The sequence below is a fragment of the Anastrepha obliqua genome, chromosome 2 (assembly GCF_027943255.1).
Source record: "Anastrepha obliqua isolate idAnaObli1 chromosome 2, idAnaObli1_1.0, whole genome shotgun sequence".
Lineage (NCBI taxonomy): Eukaryota > Metazoa > Arthropoda > Insecta > Diptera > Tephritidae > Anastrepha > Anastrepha obliqua.
In genome coordinates, this window is record NC_072893.1 from 30,795,009 (window position 1) to 30,817,928 (window position 22,920).

At 33.5% G+C, this 22,920-nt stretch overlaps 4 protein-coding genes across 11 annotated transcripts in view; 2 read left to right on the forward strand and 2 right to left on the reverse strand.

Annotated features, from left to right (window-relative positions):
- LOC129237235 (ATP-binding cassette sub-family D member 3) overlaps positions 1–8,767 on the reverse strand; it is a 56,532-nt gene extending 47,765 nt beyond the window's left edge. The window contains exons 1-2 of one of the 3 annotated variants that reach the window (XM_054871820.1): positions 8,334–8,767; positions 8,138–8,261 (exon numbers count right to left, since the gene is read on the reverse strand). In XM_054871820.1, coding sequence (XP_054727795.1) covers positions 8,138–8,250 — 113 coding nt within the window. In that variant the 5' untranslated portion in view covers positions 8,251–8,261; positions 8,334–8,767. Of the gene's footprint in view, positions 1–8,137 lie in introns of all 3 variants that reach the window. The other 2 variants (XM_054871819.1, XM_054871818.1) reach the window with 2 other exon arrangements.
- A 2,844-nt stretch (positions 8,768–11,611) lies between these two features.
- LOC129237455 (cytochrome c oxidase subunit 6B2-like) lies at positions 11,612–15,594 on the forward strand. 6 transcript variants are annotated; one of them, XM_054872226.1, is made up of 3 exons: positions 11,633–11,718; positions 12,058–12,257; positions 12,504–14,128. In XM_054872226.1, the coding sequence occupies exon 3, from the start codon at positions 12,559–12,561 to the stop codon at positions 13,537–13,539; it is 981 nt and encodes a 326-aa protein (XP_054728201.1). In that variant the 5' UTR covers positions 11,633–11,718; positions 12,058–12,257; positions 12,504–12,558; the 3' UTR covers positions 13,540–14,128. The 6 variants fall into 6 exon arrangements, with proteins under 6 accessions (XP_054728204.1, XP_054728203.1, XP_054728201.1 ...); XM_054872227.1 differs by having other exon boundaries at positions 12,516–14,128; XM_054872224.1 differs by having other exon boundaries at positions 12,058–12,243.
- LOC129237457 (uncharacterized) lies at positions 11,632–14,590 on the forward strand. Its single transcript, XM_054872230.1, has 2 exons — positions 11,632–11,718; positions 14,135–14,590. Exon 2 carries the CDS (start codon positions 14,155–14,157, stop codon positions 14,413–14,415), a length of 261 nt encoding a protein of 86 aa, XP_054728205.1. The 5' UTR covers positions 11,632–11,718; positions 14,135–14,154; the 3' UTR covers positions 14,416–14,590.
- Positions 15,595–19,160: 3,566 nt separating the features above from the next.
- On the reverse strand, positions 19,161–20,262 carry LOC129237924 (FAD-linked sulfhydryl oxidase ALR). Its single transcript, XM_054872913.1, has 3 exons — positions 20,015–20,262; positions 19,684–19,907; positions 19,161–19,621 (listed from the first exon to the last, which is right to left on the reverse strand). The coding sequence occupies exons 1-3, from the start codon at positions 20,123–20,125 to the stop codon at positions 19,459–19,461; spliced, it is 498 nt and encodes a 165-aa protein (XP_054728888.1). The 5' UTR covers positions 20,126–20,262; the 3' UTR covers positions 19,161–19,458.
- Positions 20,263–22,920: the final 2,658 nt, after the last annotated feature.

Genomic DNA, 22,920 nt, shown 5'->3' on the forward strand with positions numbered 1-22,920 from the left:
AAATGTTCGAATACAGGTTACGTTATCTGTTATAAAGGTGCTGTATTTTTAGAGATTGTTATAATATATATTTTTTTATTTCATTTCAAAATGTTTATCACCGTTATGCACAGCTATTTCATGTTGTATAATGTTGATATTCAAAAATAAATAAATCTAATTGTAACAATTTTTTTCATTATATTATAGTATTTTGTCTATGCTATTTCTATAAACCTGTATGTGTTAGTCATGTAAATCATATTTTTTTTCATTCTAATAAACATTTTTAATCATAAAAAGCCATTTTCACTATAATCTTGGCGATATTTGGGTTGCTAGGATTTTTGTCATGTATCCCCATACTACGCGAACCACTGTGCGCTATAATGTTTACAATTATTAATTTTTTTTTTTTTTTTAAATTTCGCTAAAGTCAAGTCGAAACATGATTTATTAATGCTGTGTTCGGCCGCCGTAGCCGAATAGGTTGGTGCGTGACTACCATTCGGAATTCACAGACAGAACGTAGGTTCGAATCTCGGTGAAACACCAAAATGAAGAAAAACATTTTTCTAATAGCGGTCGCCACTTGGCAGACAATGGTAAACCTCCGACTGTATTTCTGCCATAAGAAAAGCGCCTCATAAAAAATATCTGCCGTTCGGAATCGGCTTGAAACTGTAGGTAGCTTCATTTGTCTAACAGCATTAAAACGCACGAGTAGGAGGAGGAGCTCGGAGAGTGTACGCGCCAATTATATATATATATATATGTTTTTATTTTTGTAAAATAAAGCAATTGAATAGCAAAAAAAAAAAATTATTGAAAATCATCATTTTTTCGGGCTTCTGACTACCACTAACCCCTTAATAAAAAGTCTGAATTAAAGTTTGTGAAAACAGTTTATTAATAAAAAAAACTTAAAATTCTTTGCAAAAAGAACAACTAAAGCAAGAAAAACAAATAATATAATATTTCGACACTGTTAATTCCCTTTGAATGCTGTGAATAAATATGAATATGAATGAAATCAAAGATAAATAAAGAATGCTATTTATTCCTATTGAAATCGAAAAATGGAATTTATTTTCAGTGTCAAACTCATTCTTGACACACTGTATGTATATGAACATACATATAAACTAAACGCAACACTGAATGTGTTAAATATGCAATAATACAGCTCTGTTCCGCTCATTAGCAATGACTTGCGGGTCCTCACTTCTGTTAGTTCAACTCAAATTGTACAAATAATTATAAGAAACCGGTTGCAGTAAGTAAGTATTGATTTAAATCTCAAAGTGTTTGAAATAATTATTAATTTTTGTGAATTAATCACAATCGCTTAAAGTACTGAACCCAACTATCCAGGCATATGCCGTACCGTGGACATCGGTACCTTCATCCGACTGCGCATTGGGCACACAATCGGTACACATTCGACACCTTAAATGATGAGAGGTCAGCTCCCTGACCGTACTGCATCCTGTCCACATTAACAGTCAAGCACCTTTTAGACGACTGCACGCATTTTATGAATCTCAGGAAAACAAATTTCGACCACCATCTCCCATCGGAAATACTAAAGACTCCTTCCCAGGAAAACATTGTACAAATGGCTGAGATAATTGATTTAAATCAAAAGTCTGCTGTCTACAACTGTCTAATAACTTAGCTTTTCTAGTCAAAAAATTACAGCATTACATAATAATGCTTGGTAATAACCAAGGCGCATTCATTAAAGGTGGTGGCACTAGACCAACAACAATGTTCTGTACGTTTGATTGTCAAAGCAAAGTATTTAGAAAATAGAACACAAATAATGAATTCGCCTTGTCTCATTCTCAGCTGACAGCCATATGGACACGGCGAAAGAAAAATCAGCTGATTTACGAGCACCGCCTTTAATATCATATATTATATTTGCCGTGATTATTACAGCAGTGAGGCATAAGCCATGACAGCTAGTCCTCCTTTTATCGTATAAGTAAAATAATAATTTATTGTTATTTTCCATATATTAAATAAATAAATAAAATTAAAATTTGCTTAAAAGCTGAAAATGAAATCGTCCTTAGCTTTTACGGAAACAACGCCCGCTATCTATTCTAACTCTTAAAAATCGTTTGCGCGAGAGATGTGTTAATTTCAAAATAACAAACTGAATTTATCAACAAGACAATGAATGGAAGAAAATGTATTACCATTGCAAGCCTTTATGTGAATGTCTCCACGATAGTCGGTTGTACATACGTAACCGGAACGACCCTTGCAGACATTTGCTTGAGCCTGAGCTACCTCCCAGACACGTCAAGAGACATCTCTTTAACTTTACACAGTCGAGATCCCGGACAAAAAAGAATTACAACTACTGAACCGGACAATTAAAAAACAAGACATTCATCGGAAGACTCTCACACCACATTCCTAAACTCCTGATCACCGAATGACGTCCAATCACCACTTTTTGCAAACGAAGAACTTCAGCTATCTCGCGAGACTCGCGAACATTTGGTCCAAATGCGTTCTGGATATTGAAGCAGGTTAAACTCCAACCAATGCAGAATCGATCCCGACATAGTCAATATATATTCAGCATGCGAAGGTACGACACACGTTTACTAACCACTTAACATGCCCTTTTAAACCCACTCACCTAACAACCGGGCAGGTTGTCTGGTGAACCCAACATGTCGAAACAACGCGTTTCCTGGGTCTACAGTTAGATGAGTTAGGTGAAGACGACAGGTGACTACATTGCAGACAACTGCTACAGCAACAACAACAACGAGGATTTATTAACCAAGGACTGACTCTCCAGCAGTATTGCCCAAATCTTTATGGGAGAGGTTTATGATGTTACCACAACAACAAACAAACTTCATGTAGTCATAAAGCCCTAAGCTCTGGGTATTTGAAGAGAAAATTTCAAAGTCGGAAATCTCCCAAATCTAATCACATCGGTTCAGATAGAGTGGGAGGACAAAACCTTATATGAATATCAACTGAGTCGATGCATCGCAGTTATGAAGTAAGGCACATTGAACAGGTAACTGATTTGATTACTTTGTCCTATTTATTCGGTGTCTAAATAGTCAAATTTTGTTTAAATTACTCTAAATTGCCACTCTTTGTGTACAGATTTTGTCATACTAGGGACCAAAAGCAAAAACAAAATACATTGCTTTTGAAGTTTTTGTTTTCCTGCTGCAATTATCTTTCAATGTGCCTTGTTATGATGCAAAGTGATGAGTTTGCAAAAAAAATATTAATTCTAGGAGATGAAAAAATAGTTAACTTATATAAAAACATAATGTTGTCATACTAAGGCATTCCCCATTTAAATAGTGGAAAAACGGAATGAAGTTAAAATATTTTTGTAAATTAAGTTGAAATTATACCTTGGATTGGACTAAAAAATCGAAAATTTTTTTATGGCATATTCTAAAGGGGGTTGGTGTCGAAATTCTGTATGTACAAAATTCTAAAAACAAAATTCTGCTTTTTAAAATTCTGCTTTTTTAAAATTCTGCTTTTTTAAAATTCTGCTTTTTTAAAATTCTGCTTTTTTAAAATTCTGCTTTCTAAAATTCTGCTTTCAAAATTCTGTATTACAAAATTCTGTATTAAAATATAATGTTAACAATGTTAAAGAGGTAATGTAATTATTTAATTTATTATTATTATTTTTTTTATTATTATTCGAGATATTGAATAAAAAATAATAATAATTTTTTCTTCAGTTTCGATAGAATCCACAGTATTTTTGCGTAGAACTTCTTTTTGCGTGGGCGGCCTTCGGCCGCGCTTCAAAAAAATAATCCTCATCAGTCCAACTCCGGCTACGCAATCCACAGTATTTTTGTGTGGAACTCCTTTCCGTGTTAAAACCATTGAGGCCTTCCAGCCTTTTGTTTTATTCAATATCTCGAAAACTAAGTGAGGTATCAAAAAATTTTACTCCTTCATTTCGTTTTCTTTTGTCGAGTTCTATAAGAATCCGTCATAAGATTGCGGCGCCACGGAAACAGCAGAATCCCCTCGTACATATGTACATACCTACATTAATTATAGTTGATAACAGTTATACATGGGTATGTACATATGTTTGCAATCAAATATTACCTGGAGGTGAGAACTTTGACTCTCTTCTTGTATGACGAAAATCACAAAACTTGAATAAAGCAGAATTTTTCGCATTAAACATGCAGAATTTTGAAAAAGCAGAATTTTAGAAAGCAGAATTTTAAAAAGCAGAATTTTAAAAAAGCAGAATTTTAAAAAGCAGAATTTTTTTGCAATTTACAGAATTTTGTCACCCAGAATTGTGTAATACAGAATAATGACACGCTCCCTTCTAAAAGTACATCATCTTAAAAATATAAATTCAAAAAATCATAAAGATCGGAGCACTAGAACGAAAGTTCCAGACCGTGGAAGCGCGCAAATTATCCATAAATGAAATGCACGCAAACTTTAGACGCGATTATCTCGAAGTCGTGTTTTTTGAAAATTACCGTCGCGGTGATCATTATTTATCAAAAACTATTTGAGCGATTTGCATAAACTTTTTTTTTAATTATTCGAAGTTACAACCTCGTGAATCTGAACGGTTCACTTTTTATAAATATTTGCATAGCTCCATGGAACTAATTTTTTTTTTTAATTTTTCAACCTCTCAGAAATCGTTTTTTTTTTTGGTGTAAAGCGGTTTTCATATCGAGAAAATTTTTTTTGGGTAAATAAACCGTTCAAATTCACTAAAAAACATTATTCTACAATAATAATTTAATTTTTTTGATTTCCGTTGAGCTACTCATGCGCTACCGTGATCACCGCAAGCCTCTTCTAAAAAACGGCGTTTCAGGGGAGGGGCGATATCAACAATAAATAATAACATTTTTTAATATAAAAACACCAAAATGTATTCTTCGAGAGTTACCCTTCAGTATGATATATGCCTCATTTGAATAAAAGTTCTAAAACATATTTAAAAGAAATAATGACAATTGTCCATTTTTTCGGGCTCACAAGGTATACGAGTATAACCCCTTAATCAACTACCAATAAATAGGTTATATAGGTCAACTACCAATAATAGGTTAATATTGATTGAAAATTTAGAGCTAATATTAAAAGTAGAGCCCATGTACAAAATGTGTCTACTTTAAATCTTTTTATGTGGCTGTTATAACAAAACATCAAAAAGTCCACCATTTTCATGAGCACAGAAATTGAATTGAACTTTGACGCAAACGTGAAAGGAAAACAGTTTGGTATCCGACAGTTGGTTAATTTAGTATAAATTTAAATTTATGTACATACATTTGTATGTAGGTATATGTAAAAGTCGCATCTATTTCCATGAAAAACTTATATTATAAAAATTTAATTATATACCTACTAGCATATGTACATTCATGCAACATGCACACGTATTTATACATATATGTATGTACCTATATGTGTCGAATTAAAAAATTAAAAAATGCGCATTCAGAATACTGTTCGTGCTCATGAAGGCTTACAAAAAAAAACAGCTTGAAGACTGTTACAGACTGAACGCTGATTTGACGTGAAAAGAATGTTTTAAATTATTTACTAAAATGAAAGTTCTGGCTTTGTCCCATTTATAAACAATATAATGGCATTCACTTTGAAGCGGTTTATCGAGTGACAACTGTTTCTAGCTTAAAGTGCAAGTATTCTTTAACCAGGGGTTTGTTGCTAGGCAAATATAAACACAAACGGTCGGAAACGGGTACAAATTACTATAAAATATAAAGGTGTATAATTAATTAAATATTTATATTACGTGGGGAGGATTCCCGTCTCTTTTCCCGAATCCCCGACAACTCGTGTCCCGACAACCTGTATCCCGACAGATTTTTTTCCGGAATCTAATTTCCCGACAACTTTTTTCCGGAAAATACAAGTCCAAATGTCCAAAATGCAATATATGTAAATCGTAGTATCAAAATGGAGTGCATCAAAAAGCAATATTGTGTGCCAATGACGTTAGATATGAGGAAACAGTGCCAGAATTTTTGTATTCTTCGTATTTTAAAACAATGGACCGCAAGCGATTTTGGACTTATCCATTTTTTTGGGGTGCCGCTTTTACAGAACGCCCCAAACTATGTTCAGCTATCATACTTTCAACATCCGCCTGTTCTTTTTCGAATTCTTTTAAACCTGAATATAAGTCTGGATGATGCTTTCCCAACAGTAGACGATTGTGCCATCTTTCACTTGCGTTATTTATCTTGTGGTGCCATCTTGTGCAGCCTTATCTGAGAAGTATAGCTTTTCTTCTTTCTCTAGATTTTAAATATACGTAACCGTCAGTGATTAATTTGTTACCGACAATTTTACCTAACGACTCTATATTTTAGAATTAAAACAAAAGTTTTGAAGAAATAGTTTGATTCGAAATGTCAAATTACAAGTTTATAAGCAAAACTGAAGAATGATATGATATAAAAATGTCTAAAGAAAGAAAAAAAAACATTTGTCGGGAAATTGGATTTGGGAAAAAAGTTGTCGGTGAATTAGATTCGGGAAAAATATCTGTCGGGATACAGGTTGTCGGGACACGAGTTGTCGGGAAAAAGGATTTCGTGAAATAGGATTCGGGAAAACGAGTGGCTACCCGTAGGGAGCGCGTCTTTTGTTTCTATGCTGAAAGGTACTTGAAGCGGCAGGTCATGATATTTTGTAGAAAAAAAGTTAGAAGTGGTTTTATTACCTCTGTGGTATTTTTTACCCAGTAGCGACGAATGCCGGGTTAAATATGTTACGCTTTTATAATTAGTATTTTAATTCAATACTGCCTAAACCTTTGATTCAGCCCAAAAATTGGAATAATGCCTGCATTACAGACACCAGTGAATACCTTAGCTTAAAAAATAATATTAGTTAATATGGAACATTCGCTAGAACTACCCATGTAGATCAAATAACTTTTTGGTTACGTTTGGGATTAATTTTATTTTCAACTTTGAATTCACCCAGAAGCGCTGATAATTGCATATTGCTTAATGCAGAAACAAAAACGAAAATGAAAAATATCGAATGGCCTAAATAACGAAATCAAGCCGAAGACAAGAAAAGCGAGCTATTAAATTGAAGTAACACACTGATAGTTGTTTGTAAACATGCACTGCACTTTAATATACATACATACATATGTACATATTTACTTGGTGGTACAAATCTCTGGACAACGATCAGCCAGTTGCAATACTATTTATGCAGCGTGCTCAGCTGATCGCGCTATCAAAAGGGAATACGTAAAAAAATCCATTGCTAATAAAAAACACTATTACATACATAGATGTTTGTATGTATAAATGACAAACTTGCTTTTACACTTTTGAAAAACGTACAAACAAAAATACACGAGCACCAACTAGCAATTACCGTTGGTTTGTTGTCGTAATTGTGAAAGATGAATTCGAAGCTGTAAATAAAGCCAAATCAACTCTACATACTTATGTGTATACTATATGTAGGTAATCATTTTGCAGAAGGAATTAAACGAGTAAACAAATAAATTGTATAGAAAAAGTAGATTTTATTGCCAGTGCATGACTTGCATAAAACCAAGGAATAGCTACATATGTGAATATGTATGTACATATGTATGCAGTTATATGGTAAAACTGCACGCATAAAACATAGATGAGCAAACTATATTTTCAAATTTAGGTATCTATGTATATTTATGCTAGTTTTTATAAACATATACACCTAATAATGATCTACTAACAGACCCTGCACCCACTACGCGGTGCTTAATACGGCAGCCCCATCACATTTTTGGCATTTACTTGCTTCCAAATTAGGCACTACATACAAATGCATTTAAAAACCGGAAATCACATTATCTTATATTGAAAACCGGATCTTTAACTTTTATAAACACGCAAAATCTCCAAAGAAACATTTGCCTCATTTTTCAAGGTAACAGTAACAGCGGATGCAATAACAAAGGAAGTGCGGTATTTTCTTTTTTTGCAGCATTTAAATTATTAGATAAAATATTCTCGTTGGCTATTCATGGTTGTATGTTTCTTAGCAACATACATACATACATATGCGCATGTAATTAATGAATAATTAAATGTGTATGCATGCTTCAATTCGTACTTACCTACGTTTACTGGATATTTTGCCATAAGCAATTATCCAAAGAGCGGCCGAAACGCCCGCCACTCCCACTATGGCGCTCTGATTTTGCGTGATTTTACTTAGCGCTGGTGCCATGTTGCGATTTTCTGCCAAAAGTCGACAAAAAACGCTTGTTTTCTTTTCTACAAGTAACTATGTACGTGAAGTGCACTACTCACACTCCTTCGCCTATATCCTCAGTCAGTTGGATCCGACCAGAAAATTTACTTTTTTTAATCGTTTTGCCTCCTTATTCTAGTCAACTAAAAAGCGAAAAAATAATCTTATTAATTTTTTCACTTATCTAGAATTTCCGCCTTATTTTTTCACTACAAACAAAAGCAACATTCGCACTACTAAATATGTAGGTATGAAGAATGTGGCACGGACTCACTTCCGTCTCGTGAAATCACTAGCAAATTTTAAATTTTTATCGTCCGTATTTTTTAAACCGTGTGCTTTTAATAGGATATGCGAATACCGGGCCGCTGTCTCCAATGAGTTAAAAGGTCTTATTTGAGCATTTTAATTATATTAATTTGCGCAACACTAATTTTGCTCTAACATCACATTCACTTGATCCAACTGCAATGCCAAACGATGTACAGGCGCTTTTATCCGTCAACGCAATTTCTTTTTGTCATTATTTCCTCATAGTGCTGCCAGATGACTCTCATCAAATTATTTCCGACGAAGCATATTAACAAAGCAGCTGATTCTATTTTTTTATAATTCAACGTGTTCTTTGAATTGTCAAACTTTGTTTACCTTTTACTTTCTTGTTGTTTATAGTGTTCAAGTAACAACAACATACAACCACTGATAAATTTGAAATTCCAGAGATTCCAAATAACAGCAATAACGCGTAATTTTTGAGTTTGCCCAATGATATAATATTCTCTACATCGTGTGTTTGGCCTAATGCTGCAAAGAACGTTAACTCATTTGACTGAGAGCAATTTCACATCCTTATAATTTTATACGCAAAGTTCTTTTGATATTTGTTTGTACAAAGTGTGATCAAATAATAACTCCTTTGTGAAACATTTAGTAAAATAATATTAAAACCACTAAAGCAGAGTTTTTTTCAGAATTCTTGATCTAGTATAATTGGTTCATGCATAATGGATTTTTCGCTAACAGAATTTGATAAATTTCACGGTGTACAGAATTCTAATGGTGGCGCCGTCCAAAAACCGCTGCAGATAGACAAATAAAAGGCAGAGCAATTACTTGTTTGTAAATATTCAGTGAATGACTTGCTAACATTTTGATTTTAAGATTTGTGATTTGTATGTGTCTTGTAGGAGTTAAATGAGCCATATGAGGTATATCATCTTATGGATTGCTGTGTAAACAAATGTTTGGCCAAGTGATAGCCTTTGAGAACTCAGTATAAGGCTCTGAGATTTGAGTTACGTCTTCCGGAAAATGGGTAGCCAGTAGCATGCTCTGTTTTATCAACTCTCTCTTTAGGTTTGTAGAGCCTTGCTGCAACTGGAGTTGAGGTGATTTCTCCGCAGAATTTCCTAAAGCTACAACTTGAGGTATGGCTTGCTCCACAAGTAGGCGAGCTGGCTCTAGGGTTTTACGGTCGAGCTCAAAATATGAGGGATCGGTTCATGATAAGCTCCTCGGCTGGTAGAGGGTTCATCATCCTCGCGGGCATGCTCCTCAAAGAGGAAGACCTCCACTTGCGAGAGACCCGCGAGGTGGTATTTACCGTGTTGTTTTTTTTTCTGTATCTATATTCATCCTGTTCGTACGGCTCCCTCTTTCGCGAAGCAAGCTCAGCATTTTTAAATTTTTTGGGGATGACATTTTATCCGCTGAGACCCCTGTCGCCGTAAAGCCATCATTAGCTCTCAATTTGGCTCGGTGTTGAGGAAGCGGCGTTTGGCTTTGGTGGAAACGTATTACAACGCAAAAAGGCTTTCTTAAGAAGATCAAATATGGCTAATAATAATGAATTTCATAGAACCCATATCCATTTTGAACTGATTTTAAGGCATTGGCAAAATCTAAATTAAATTTTTTATTATTATACGAATTGTTGTTGTTGCTGTTCTTGTTGTAAATATCCCCCACAAAAGTTTGAGAAATGCCGCAGGGGTGAAAGTCCTTAGTGGAATATAGATCGGGGTCGTTCGGGTAATGTAGAATCGACCGCCGACTGTCGATAGTATTCGACGCGAAGTTTTTCAGGAAAAAAGCTATTCGGGAATTACTCAACGTCTTGGCACTCAATTTTTGACAACATTCAATGGTCAATTTCAATAAAATTGCCAATCGGGGCAGCAAATTGAACGAAGTTGGTATTTCATGCTATGAAATATTTTAAGTCATGTATTGCTAACACGCGGAACACACCGTGGCAAGGAAGGGTGAGTGTGTGTATAATTCTAAATAAATGTTTTATTCTATCATTCTTGCTACACAACCAAGGATCAACATGTTAGAATTATGGTTACGCCTTCCAAATTCGTTGGGTCCTCAGAGCCCATCAATAAACGAACAAAAGGAAGGGGAATTAGTTTTTGTGAATTTTCGGTTTGATTAGGTGGTTTAGTTTAAATCTCGCAAATCACAATATTACCAAGCCATTCACTGAATTTTCACAAACGTGTAGTTTGTCCTTTTTTTGTTTGTTTTGGCAAGGGACCTGATGTCAGGCTTGTCAAAATTCCAAAAAATAAATTAACTGATTTTAGAAGGCGCCACCATCAGTTCTCAGTTCTTATTTGAAATAAATATTATATTTCATAGCATGAATTGCCAATTGCTTTCAATTTGTTGACGCGATTGACAATTTCATTGTAATTGACCATTGAAAATAATCAAAAAATGAGTGCCGAGACGTTAATTAACTTAACATCATTTTATAACAACAGCCAAATTTGATTGAATGCGATGGCAATATTTAATGTGTATGGAATGGTAATGAAGCCAATTATATCAATGCGTTCGAATTCGAAAACTTGTCAGTGATGATAAGAAGTACGAAAAGGCAGTGGATATTCATCATCTCCAGTTGCCATTTCTGTTTACTATCAATTAATCATATTCTGTAGAAGGTCGAGTTGTAGGGTAAGGTTATAGCAGTAACTTTAAAGAGTTGAACCATGAAATATATTTCATATGTAATTATAAATAGTCCGGATATCACTATTTATAGTTCTTTAATTTATTGTAGCTTATGCTAACAGTTTTCGTAAATATAATTGCAACTAACTTCTGACTGTTTTATGTGTAAAACACAATAAAGTAATCAGTGTGAAAAATATATATTTTTGATCGTAGCATGTTGTCTACAAGAGCTATCTGTCAACATTGTTGTTAATACAAAAATTGAATTAGACGTTCAATGAAATTAATTCCCTCAACTCAACTTCATTCACAGCAACCCTGCCATAGTCAGCAATTCAGCGCTTGCCGATTATGAATCGTTCCGTCAATCGCCATATTGATTTTAGACGAAAAATCTCAACCAGCCACATTGGACCGTGATAATTCGAAGCTACACTTAAAAGAATTAATTTTCTCAGCTCTTTCGGAGACCTAAAGGTATGGAAAATTCAGAAAAAAGGTGCTTCATATTTTATGTTTTGTTGCGTGTTGCTAAAAAGTGGGTAAGGAATGGAATTGATGGATAATTCTGCAGAGTTGTATAGGCGGTGACGATTACTCGTGAAGTTGTAATTTGGGGGTTTAAGTAAAATTACATAACATTATTTTTGACTTAATAAGTTTTGATTGAGTGGACAACTCGTTTGTATATTTATGTTAAATGGTATAAGAACATAAATCAAATATTTAAGTATATATTTGAAGAGATAATGAAATGAAATGCACAGTTTGGGAAAACACGAAGTATTCATGCCTTCAAGTTCATTTTTTACGCAGGAATTTTTAAATACGTTTCCATGAATAGGACACAAACATAACAGCAGATCGGAGAAATACCAGCAAAACTACATACATCATCATTTGTACTGCATAACAAAGCCGGAAAAAGAAACTTTGGGACGAAGCATTGCCAACCAAACACGGTAGTGAACGCTTGGTCCTACACCAAAGTGGAATAATACAGTAAGAGCGAACATGTAATGTCCTTTTTTGCATTGACATCCATTAAATTTCATAATTATTATCGCTAAAAATTAATATTTACTTGTTTCTAAATTTTCTTAAAAAATTGATTAAGTTAAAGACAAGCACTTCGCTTAACTTTGATTTTGAAAAAGAAAATTTATTAAAAATTTTAAAATATGAAATAGCGAATAGGGACTGTTATGAGTATAAAAGCAGTCAAGGTGCAATTATAATGCGATTTATTAAAAGGGCTACAGTTTGATTTACAGATACTAACATCACAACAGCCAGCGACAAAACGCAGAGTCTACAATGTCTTCTATGAATCAGCGACAGAAACGCGATATTGGATATGATCAAGATTCGCGCAGAGAAGATCGTAGACGGCGAAGTCATTCACGTAGTCGTTCGCGTCATCGTCGCTACCGCCGTAAAAGTGATGATAGTCGTTCACGCAGTCGATCGCCGGAATATCGTAGGCGCCATGCCGACAAACGTTCACGCAGTCGTAGTAGAAGCTCAAGTCGTCGCAATAGACCCAGCTCCAATCGACGACATAGAGATTCACGTAGCCGAAGCCGCACTCCTACGCGTTCACATCGTAGCAGCAGAAGAGATTCGCGTTCACGCAGCTCAGATAGGCAATCACGGCAAATGCGCGATGGTGAACGTCGCCAAAATATTAATGAACTCAAAAAGTCCATAGACTATAACCGTTCGACAGCAACATTAGAAAATACAGATTTACAACATCTACCGTTGCCGAAACGTGAACCGATTGGCGCTTATTATAATCTCGATACCGATGAACCTATTGACAAAGAGCGTATACATCGTGAAATGGAAGAGAAATTACGTCAGGCACTTGCTAAAGAAGGCAAAGTGTATCCACCAAAAAAGCCAGAGGCTTCACATCCAGTATTTGCGAATGACGGTTCATTCTTGGAAATTTTTAAGAAAATGCAAGCGCAGCAGCAACAACACCATGCGCCGGCAGCAACAGTTACGGCAGCGTTGGCACCAGTAGTGACGGCTCCTGTACTTGCATCTACCTCAAATGCCGCCGCCTATATTGCGGCCACATCGACCGGCAAGTCTGCGCCACCACCACCTTTAGTCGGGCGACGACGTGGTGGAAAAATTCTCAAGACTGGCGTCGTGGCCAAGCCCAAAGCACAAGCGGAACAAAGTGACGACCCCAAAGATTTTTGGTCACTGTACTTAGCAGAAGTCAACAAGTACAAGAATCATGCATGTGATTCCGACGGCGGCACTAGGCCACTTGTTAAGTGAGCCTAAATATGCGAAGAATTGAACTTGAATAGAGCTCATCGATGAATGAGCGAATACTTCGAGTTTTCCCAAATTAATCTAGAAATCTGTGCATATAAATATATGATTTACTAATGTTAAGAAAATTTATCTAAATTGGATTATAATTCAATTCCACTTCTAAAAACATCCTTTGAATAATTTACATTTTGCTCTATGAATTAGCGTTAATTGTAGTTGTAAGTGATTATTTTTTAACAAAGTTAAATGGATAGGATAGCACTTGAAAAATTGAGAGAATTACCCACACATTTTGCTGGTGGTATTCAAGCACGAAGTTTTTACGTGCGAGTATTGAAAAGCATTTATTTATAGCTTTCAAAAAATACACACATTTATATAATTTATTAATTTTTATGTTATTGCATTATTCGTTTCATTTATTTTTACGCCTTACTGACAATTACGTCATATTTTACTATGTTTATACCTCCTTACATTGCATTGTTTGACTAATTTCATATTTTTCGCCCTCAACTAACATTCATTATTTTCATAATTTCCACAACTGCGTAATGATTATTGCATAACACTGAATTGATTGATTGAAGAGCAGAAAGAAAAAATAATTGTCTCATGTCGAAAAAAGAGCCGAAAAAAAGCGAACCCGAATATAAGATGGAAACCGTTGCAATGGATCCACGTTTTCCAAATTCGAATGTAACGCGGCATTGCTGGTTTTCCTATGTGGAATACCATCGCTGTCAGAAGAGTCGTGGTGAAGGCCATGAATCATGCCAATATTTTAATAAAGTTTTCAAAACAATGTGTCCCAATGCCTGGGTACAAAAGTGGGATGAACAACGGGAAGCTGGTGTTTTTCCTGGCAGAATTTAAATTTGAATGAGTTTATATTATATCAATTATTGTTAATTGACAAAATTATACAATTCTCAAAACGCTTCATGCACACCCACACCCACCCACATACACCTAAAGCAGCGCCACATGAAAACCACTTTTTCACCTATTTAATATAAATCGCTTTAATAAACATGATTTCAGTACGTCGTACATTTTTTTATCGAACCTCGAATAAATTATTGATAGAGCGATTCAACTCAGTTTACATAAATGCGAAACGGTGCCATTTTGAGATTAAACATTTTACGCTTAAAGTCGAAGGCTGAACTGAATTGGTTAAGCGCGAAAATTCTGTTTCAAGCAGTTGAATTATGCATTTTTTTATTACGATTTTTACTAGCAAAAATTCATTGGACATATCTTTATATTATGCAATACCCTGCTCACTTGATTAGTTTTGATTTTGTAACATCCTTTCGAAAGTTATACGCACTTTTGTGGGGATCACAGCAAAGTAAATTAAAATCTATTTATGGTTAAAAAATATTAATATGCTCTACTTTGATAGTAAACGATTGTAACCATTCATCCATATAACTAACGTACACATTTTTCTTGTATGCGTCCTTGTATCCTGTTGTCATGCAACCATCAATATTGCTTGGTCGATCGCTCGCTCGCTCCTTCGTTTTGCCTTTTTCTTGTGCGATTTATTATTTGCAGTAATTAATAATAAATAAATTTCCATGTCCAAAAAAGGCAAAGAAACCACCATGACGTACAAAATGGAAACCGCACCCTTCGATCCACGTTTTCCCAACCAAAACGTGACCCGCTACTGCTACCAATCGTACATTGACTACCATCGTTGCCAGAAGGTGCGTGGCGAAAAGTACGAACCATGCAACTATTTCAAAAAGGTGTTCGCAACGATGTGCCCCAATGCCTGGGTGGAAAGATGGAATGACCAACGTGAAGCTGGCACCTTCCCTGGCAGAATCTAAATTGGCATTTGTGTGGGATTAACGAAATCGATAGCTTTGCGCTAAGAAGATACTCTGGCAAAACTACCAACAAAAACCAAAAACATACCCACGTCTATGTAATTATGTATTATTTACGTAGAAAGTTTCTATATGTAAGCAAATATTGGCTATTTGATTGAAACTAGATGTGTTATGTAATGCTAAATAAATAGATAACATGAAACTATTGAGCTGTTTTATTTTAAAATAAAAAAAAATTTAATTGAAAAAAAAAAAATTTAATTAAAAAAAAAAAAAATTTAATTAAAAAAAAAATTTTTTATTAAAAAAAAATTGATTAAAAAAAACATTTAATTAAAAAAAAATTAAATTAAAAAAAAATTAACAAAAATGAATCAAAACAAAAAAATTTAATTAAAAACAAAAATTTAATTAAAAAAATTAAAAACAAAAATTTAATTAATAAAAAAAAATTTAATTAAAACAAAATTAACTAAACAAAAAAAATTTTATTAAAAAAAATATAATAAAAAAAGATTAATAAAAAAAAAATTAATCAAAAAAAAATTTTAATTAAAAACAAAAATTTAATTAAAAAAGTTTAATTAAAAAAAGAAAATTTAAAGAAAAAAATTAAATAAAAAAAAAGTTTTTAAAAAAAAAATTAATAAAAAAAATGAAATAAAAAAAAAATTTAATAAAAAACAAAAATTTAAGTAAAAAAAAATTTAATTAAAAAAAAATTTAATTAAAAAAAATGTTTAAATAAAAAAAATAATTTAATTAAAAAAAAAATTAATTAAAGAAAATTTAATAAAAAAAAATTAATTAAAAAAAGATAATTAAATATAAATTAATAATTAAATATAAATTATCTTTTTTTAATTAATTTTTTTTTATTAAATTTTCTTTAATTAATTTTTTTTTTAATTAAATTATTTTTTTTATTTAAACATTTTTTTTAATTAAATTTTTTTTTAATTAAATTTTTTTTTAATTAAATTTTTTTTTACTTAAATTTTTGTTTTTTATTAAATTTTTTTTTTATTTCATTTTTTTTATTAATTTTTTTTTTTAAAACTTTTTTTTTATTTAATTTTTTTCGTTAAATTTTCTTTTTTTAATTAAATTTTTTTAATTAAATTTTTGTTTTTAATTAAAATTTTTTTTTTGATTAATTTTTTTTTTTATTAATCTTTTTTTATTATATTTTTTTTAATAAAATTTTTTTTGTTTAGTTAATTTTGTTTTAATTAAATTTTTTTTTATTAATTAAATTTTTGTTTTTAATTTTTTTAATTAAATTTTTGTTTTTAATTAAATTTTTTTGTTTTGATTCATTTTTGTTAATTTTTTTTAATTTAATTTTTTTTTTAATTAAATGTTTTTTTTAATCAATTTTTTTTTAATAAAAATTTTTTTTTTTAATTTAAAAAAATTTAATAAAAAAAGAAAATCTAATTAGAAAAAAATTAAATAAAAAAAAAATTTTATCAAAAAAAAAAAATATTTTAATTTAAAAAAAATTTAATTAAGAAAAAATCGTATCTCTGCGCATGCTGCATAAAATAATATTTGGTGAGACCTGGAAAAGTCCACTTAGGCGTAATGCACGCACGGATTACTGGAAGACGAATTTAGGTTTAAAATTGGGCGGAAATTTATTAACAGCAAAAATATTTCTTATAAACTTGTTTGTAGTGCTGGTTCTGTTAACCCTCCGTTGGGCACCCGGGTCTGGCCAGATTTTCGCATTTTGAACGTGAATTTAATTTATTTTCTATTATAGCTAACGACTTAAGGGGTTGGGGGTAGTCAGAGGCCCTATAAATTGCTGATTTTCAATAATTTTTTTTTGCTAGTCACTTGCTTTATTTTACAAAAATGAAAACATAGCATTAACACATCATGTTTCGACTTAAAAAAAAAAATTATTGTAAAAGTTATCTTGTTTCTCCAGAAGTCCCTTGCGGTGATCATCACAAGGCCGTGGAAATTCATCTAAAATCAATCGGACTTGTGCCTGTTCGAAGCTTTTTTTTAACAATATGGCGACCTCAGGAAATGTTTTTCAGATATTCGAGAAAAAAAACCACAATTAATTGTAAACAAAAAATTGAAATTTTGAAAAAAAAAAATTTTTATGATTTTCAAAAGCAGTATAAATTTTATTGAAATCTACCAAGCGGTTTTTAAGTTATAGTGAATACCAATTCAAAAAACATAGTTTTGAGAAAAACGTATTTAAAGTTTTGCTATCTGCTCCGGAGCGCCCTTTGTTAATTGTTGAATAAAACGAAAAGTATTTGTCGGATTCACTTAAAATTTTCACACAATATTTGTAAGTTAATATACTTTAAGAAAATGCAAAAAAACCAAATCCAATTTTTAGAAAATTCTGACTACCCCTAACCCCTTAAGCCTTCAGGTCAGTATCAAAAATTACCACGGCAGTCGGTTCGACGTTACCGGAATGACTCTGGTTTTTCCCGACCAAGGGCTGCCGCCCCAGTAAACTAGCCCTGTCTAGTGTACCGTATCCCGTATCCCACCCGGATTTATATCTGGCCAAGGACTGTCACTCCAGCACTATTTCCCGTATGTAAGTATGGGGAATGTTTATGCTGCTGCTACAACAACAACCACAGCAACAACCCAAAATTTAATTTTCTATCGATTTATGCATACAACCTTTTAAAAAAGATCCTCTAACACGACGAAGAAAGGCAAGATCCGGGTGCCCAAACGAAGATTTTAAAAAGAGTTGTGGATGGAAGGAAGATGGACCCGATTTTCATTCCTCCAGTTTTCATATTCTGTACCACGTAACCTCTACAGAGAAATACAAAAATAAATTAATAGGAAAATGGCTATTTTTTTGCGCACAAAAGCAAGGATTTTCAAATGAAGTACTGGGATTTATAGTCCATCCCAAAACCCGAACCAAACGTAGCATATAAAAAAATCCTAATCGGCACATAATTTTCCTTAATAGGTACAAATGGGTAGGTGTGCGCATTCTGCGTAAAAATTCTTTGATGTGAAAATTTGTGGACAGAAATTACACTGTCGTTAGTTAAAAAACTTGTGAAATAATTGACACAAGACTGGATAACTGTCGAAAACAACTAAACAAACAATCGTTTCCACGACAGTCGGTTCTACGTTACCGAAACGACCCGGATCTATATCCGGTCAAGGACTGTCACTCCAGCAGCATTCCCCGTATGTAAGTATGGGGAATGTTTATGCTGCTACAACAACAACTGTCGAAAACAATACTCAACCCTCCGTTGGACACGTTTTTAAAACCTTCGGTTGAGCACCCGTGTTTGGTCTTTTTTCGTCCTGCTCGGCGTTCCTTTTTAAAAGGTTGTAATCATAAAGCGATAGAATATTTTATTTTTATAAAGATATCTGCGAACTCAAGTCGTTAGCTATAATAGAAAAGTGTTAAATTCACGCCCAAAGTTGAAAAAGCCAGTCTAGCCAGACCCCGGGTGCCCAGCGGAGGGTTAAGTATTCTTGCAATATGCTTTTGCTATCACTTTTATCAAAATTAATCCAGCAAAGATAACACGCTTTATGTATAATATCAGATAAATTTACAAGTGGACTTCTAAAGTGGTATTTAGGATATTTATATACAGGTATGTGCACATATACCGATAAATGGCGCGTACATCCAATGTTGATTGTTGGCTGAGCAGCCACTCGAATTTGTGGCGTGCGTCTTGATGTGGTTCTACAAATGGATGCGACCTCCGAAAGACATGGTTTTTTATGAAAATATTCTTTTTAGCATATTTACTTTAAGTAAATAAGCGTTTATTAAATAAATTAATAGACTATTGTAAAAAGTAGGCAATTTTTCTGTTTAGGTTAGGGAGCTTAAATCTTTACATTTTAATTTAATAATGTTTCTATTACTTAGATAGTATAATTACAGTCTACATACATACATAAGTGCGATTATGAAACAATATAACAATAGCCATAATGGTCTTACGCGTCTTTATAAGAGTTTATATATGTATATTTCTTGTACAGGCCATTCACCTGTTGGAAATTATATGGCAATATAAATACTTCAATCGCAGGAACCATCTAGCCAACCATCCCTCCACCGTTCATTCACCTTCGAACAATCGAACTGTGATTTGCCTAATTTGACATTGACCCGATTGTGAAATTTACACAGCCATTGTGAAAATTCATATTGGGAGTTCACTTGCGCTGGGTGCTCCTTGAGGCTGTGTAAAGCAAAAAAATTCATGTATTATTCGATAATAATTACATTTACTCAACAGCTTACTCCTTGCGAAAGTCCTTGGAACAATACTCGCATGGGTAAACACGGGAGAGCACATCAATAAATGTTTTCATATCTTTCTTTTGATTATCCGTGGGATTATCTTCATAAAAGGCTGCCATTGTATGTAATAAACCCCAAGTGGCGCGTCCTAGCGCCACTTTATCCAATGGACACCCTTCGGGTACAGCTGCACGACTTTCTGGCTTCGCTTCCTTGGGCGTATCCTATGAGAAACAAGTCTTATAATCCATAATCACATAGTTATGAAACGCTGGTTGTGTGACATTCATCTGCTTGTGCAGCCAACCTTCTGGAAAGTGCAATCACTTACCGCTTTGTGAAATATTTGACGTTGTTGTTTTGACCAATATTTAAAATCTGTGCATGTGCGACAATTGCTATCTGGCTTAGCCGGCGCGCCATATGGATCATGTTTAGACATTATTCTTCCCCTTACAAGCTGCAGTTAAAATAATATCAAATAAAATTTTAAATTATCCCCCTTAATTTTAATGAAAGAATTAGTTGCCGCAATCGCTGTCAGCTGTGATGAATTGTCAATATACACACGCACAAACATCTGACTACGAATGTGAGGTTATGAAGCAAAAGCAAATAGCAAGGCTGGCAAGTAATTTGCACGGCGTTATATTAAAATTCGGATTCGGTACATCGGCAATGACGTCCGTTGGAGAAATGATGAGGAAATAATAGAAACGTACACGATGATCATTAATTTGCATTATCTGTCCAAAGTAGAAAATATCCAAAATGCGTATCTGTAAATGCGGTAATGTTTACCTTCAACGGACGACACTTAGTGCACGGTATTTTTCTTAGTAGCAATGGGAAAATTAGAATATGGCAACTCCAATTACGGAATGAGAATCAGGCTATGTTCTCACGACTCCTAATTCGGTAAGTAAAGTAGGTTAAAACTAAGTATTACGTATTTTATAGTTTGTACAATTAATAAAAAAATATTCGGCTCACCGGATAATTATTTTTAAAGGAAGTTTCATCAGTGCGATATTTACAATACGAATTACGAAAAATCGTTGCCTTCTCTCATTTTAATAGAATATTGATCGAAATTAGCTGTTAAAGCAAACTAAAACAAAGAACCATAGTAAACAAACGTTGAATAATAACCAGAAAAAGAATTTTATATTAAAACTAGCTGTTACCCGCGGCTTCGCTCGCGTTATAGCCCTTAAATAAATATCAAAGATCATTACATTGCAATAGGGCTGAATCAATGTGATTTAGTATTTAAAAATTACTACATACAATGAGTTTCAAAAACTTAAAATATGCTTTATTTAATTACAACAACAAATGTTAAAATATATTTCACTGTAACAAAAATAAATAATTTTAAATTCTTATAATTCAAAAAGATATAATGGAGAGTATTAATCTAGGATATTTTTGTAGATTATATTATAAGTTTTTCCGTCTTTTGCAAATATGTGTAAATTCCGGGCATTAGACACTCGCGAACATGCTACATATAGTTGACCGTGAGAGAAGCATGGCTTTTCTAAATTCACTCCCGCTACCTGCAATGTCTGCCCTTGTGCTTTATTTATGGTAACAGCAAAGCTACGCTTGATGGGAAACTGAACCCTTTTGAATTGGAATGGAAGGTCAGTGGGAATAATTGGAATGCGAGGTATGATGACACTTTTTCCCTTACCCATACCTGTTAAAATAGTAGCACCAAGTATATTTTGCCCCAATTTTGTTATCCGAAGCCTTGTTCCATTACATAGCAGAGGAGCATTCAGATTTCGCATAAGCATCACTGGTACATTCAATTTTAATTGAATTTTATGTGACGGTGCACACGGTTCAAGTGAGTTTAAAAATTCCATAGGATATGAAGTACTTAGTTCCGCATCCATAATTGTATCCATTGACAAATATTCCTTCATTTCTCCTTGCACCTCTTTTAAAATGTCAGTGATGATCCTAGAAACTACCTCATTTTTTGGCGTTAATATTGCTCTTGCGCACAACCACTGATCACAACTCAAATTTTGTTGCAATTCCGAAAAAACATTCCACAAACTAAATTGCAAGATTCTCTTGATAGTGATATATAACCTTCTTTGTCAACGTCTAAACAACCATCACCAATTTTCAACAACATTTCTGCATAAAGTCCCGAGTCCACGCCATTATGAAGATGAACTCTCATATTTGTTTTCAGGCTGAGTTTTTCAACTTTCGACCAAAAGCATGATGATTTAATACATGCTTGAATTTCATCTGCTGGTGTCCCTCTCTGAATGACTGGGAGGGTTTGTCGGAAATCACCAGCCAATAAAACTACCATTCCTCCCATTTTATATATCAACTATCTCGCAAGTCCTGGAGAGTTCGGTTTAAAGCTTCTATAGCCTTCTTGTGAGACATTGTACTTTCATCCCACACTAAAAGCTTACATTCTCGCAGCATCCTACCTCGCGAACTATTTTTACTGAAATTACAGATGGGTGAATCTTCCTGTGCCAGATTTAATAGTAATTTTAAAACAGAATGTGCTGTACGGGCGCCGTTTAATAGCGTCGCGGTAATACCCTAAGAAGCTACAGCAACTGCTATTTGTTTGTCTTTTCTGACGGACATTAATAATAGGTTAAGCAAGAACGTCTTTCCGGTTCCTCCTGGTGCGTCGAGAAAGAAGAGTCCACCATTGCCGGAGTCTATTTTACGTAAAACTTGGTTGAAAACATAATTTTGCTCTGGAATTAATTGAGGGACTAATTCTGTTACTTGATGTTGCAGTGCTATAAAATCATAATCATAATCTATCTCTCGAGCAATTTCATTATTAAAGTTATCTGTATTGTTTCGTCGAGGGCTTTGCTTTCCAAAATCATTTAATTTTTTTCCAACCATTGTAAAAACCTTATTTTCTATTATAATTAGCGTTTCGTTATAGATATCTGTATCCGTATGTATTAAAAAAATAATTTTTTTTAATAAGAAGTATCCTATGTTACTTCTATCACCTCCAAAAACATGTGCACAAAGTTTCGTAATAATCGGTTAAGTAGTTTTGGCGTGAAAGCGTAACAAACAAACTTACATTCACATTTATAATATTAGTAGGGATTATTATGTCGAGAAGGTTTTTGAAGTTGCGCATTTTCGTTCTCACCTCTATCAACGAGTACACAAATCCTTGGTTCCGCAACTCGTGCAGCATTTCTAAAATTATGGCGCTGT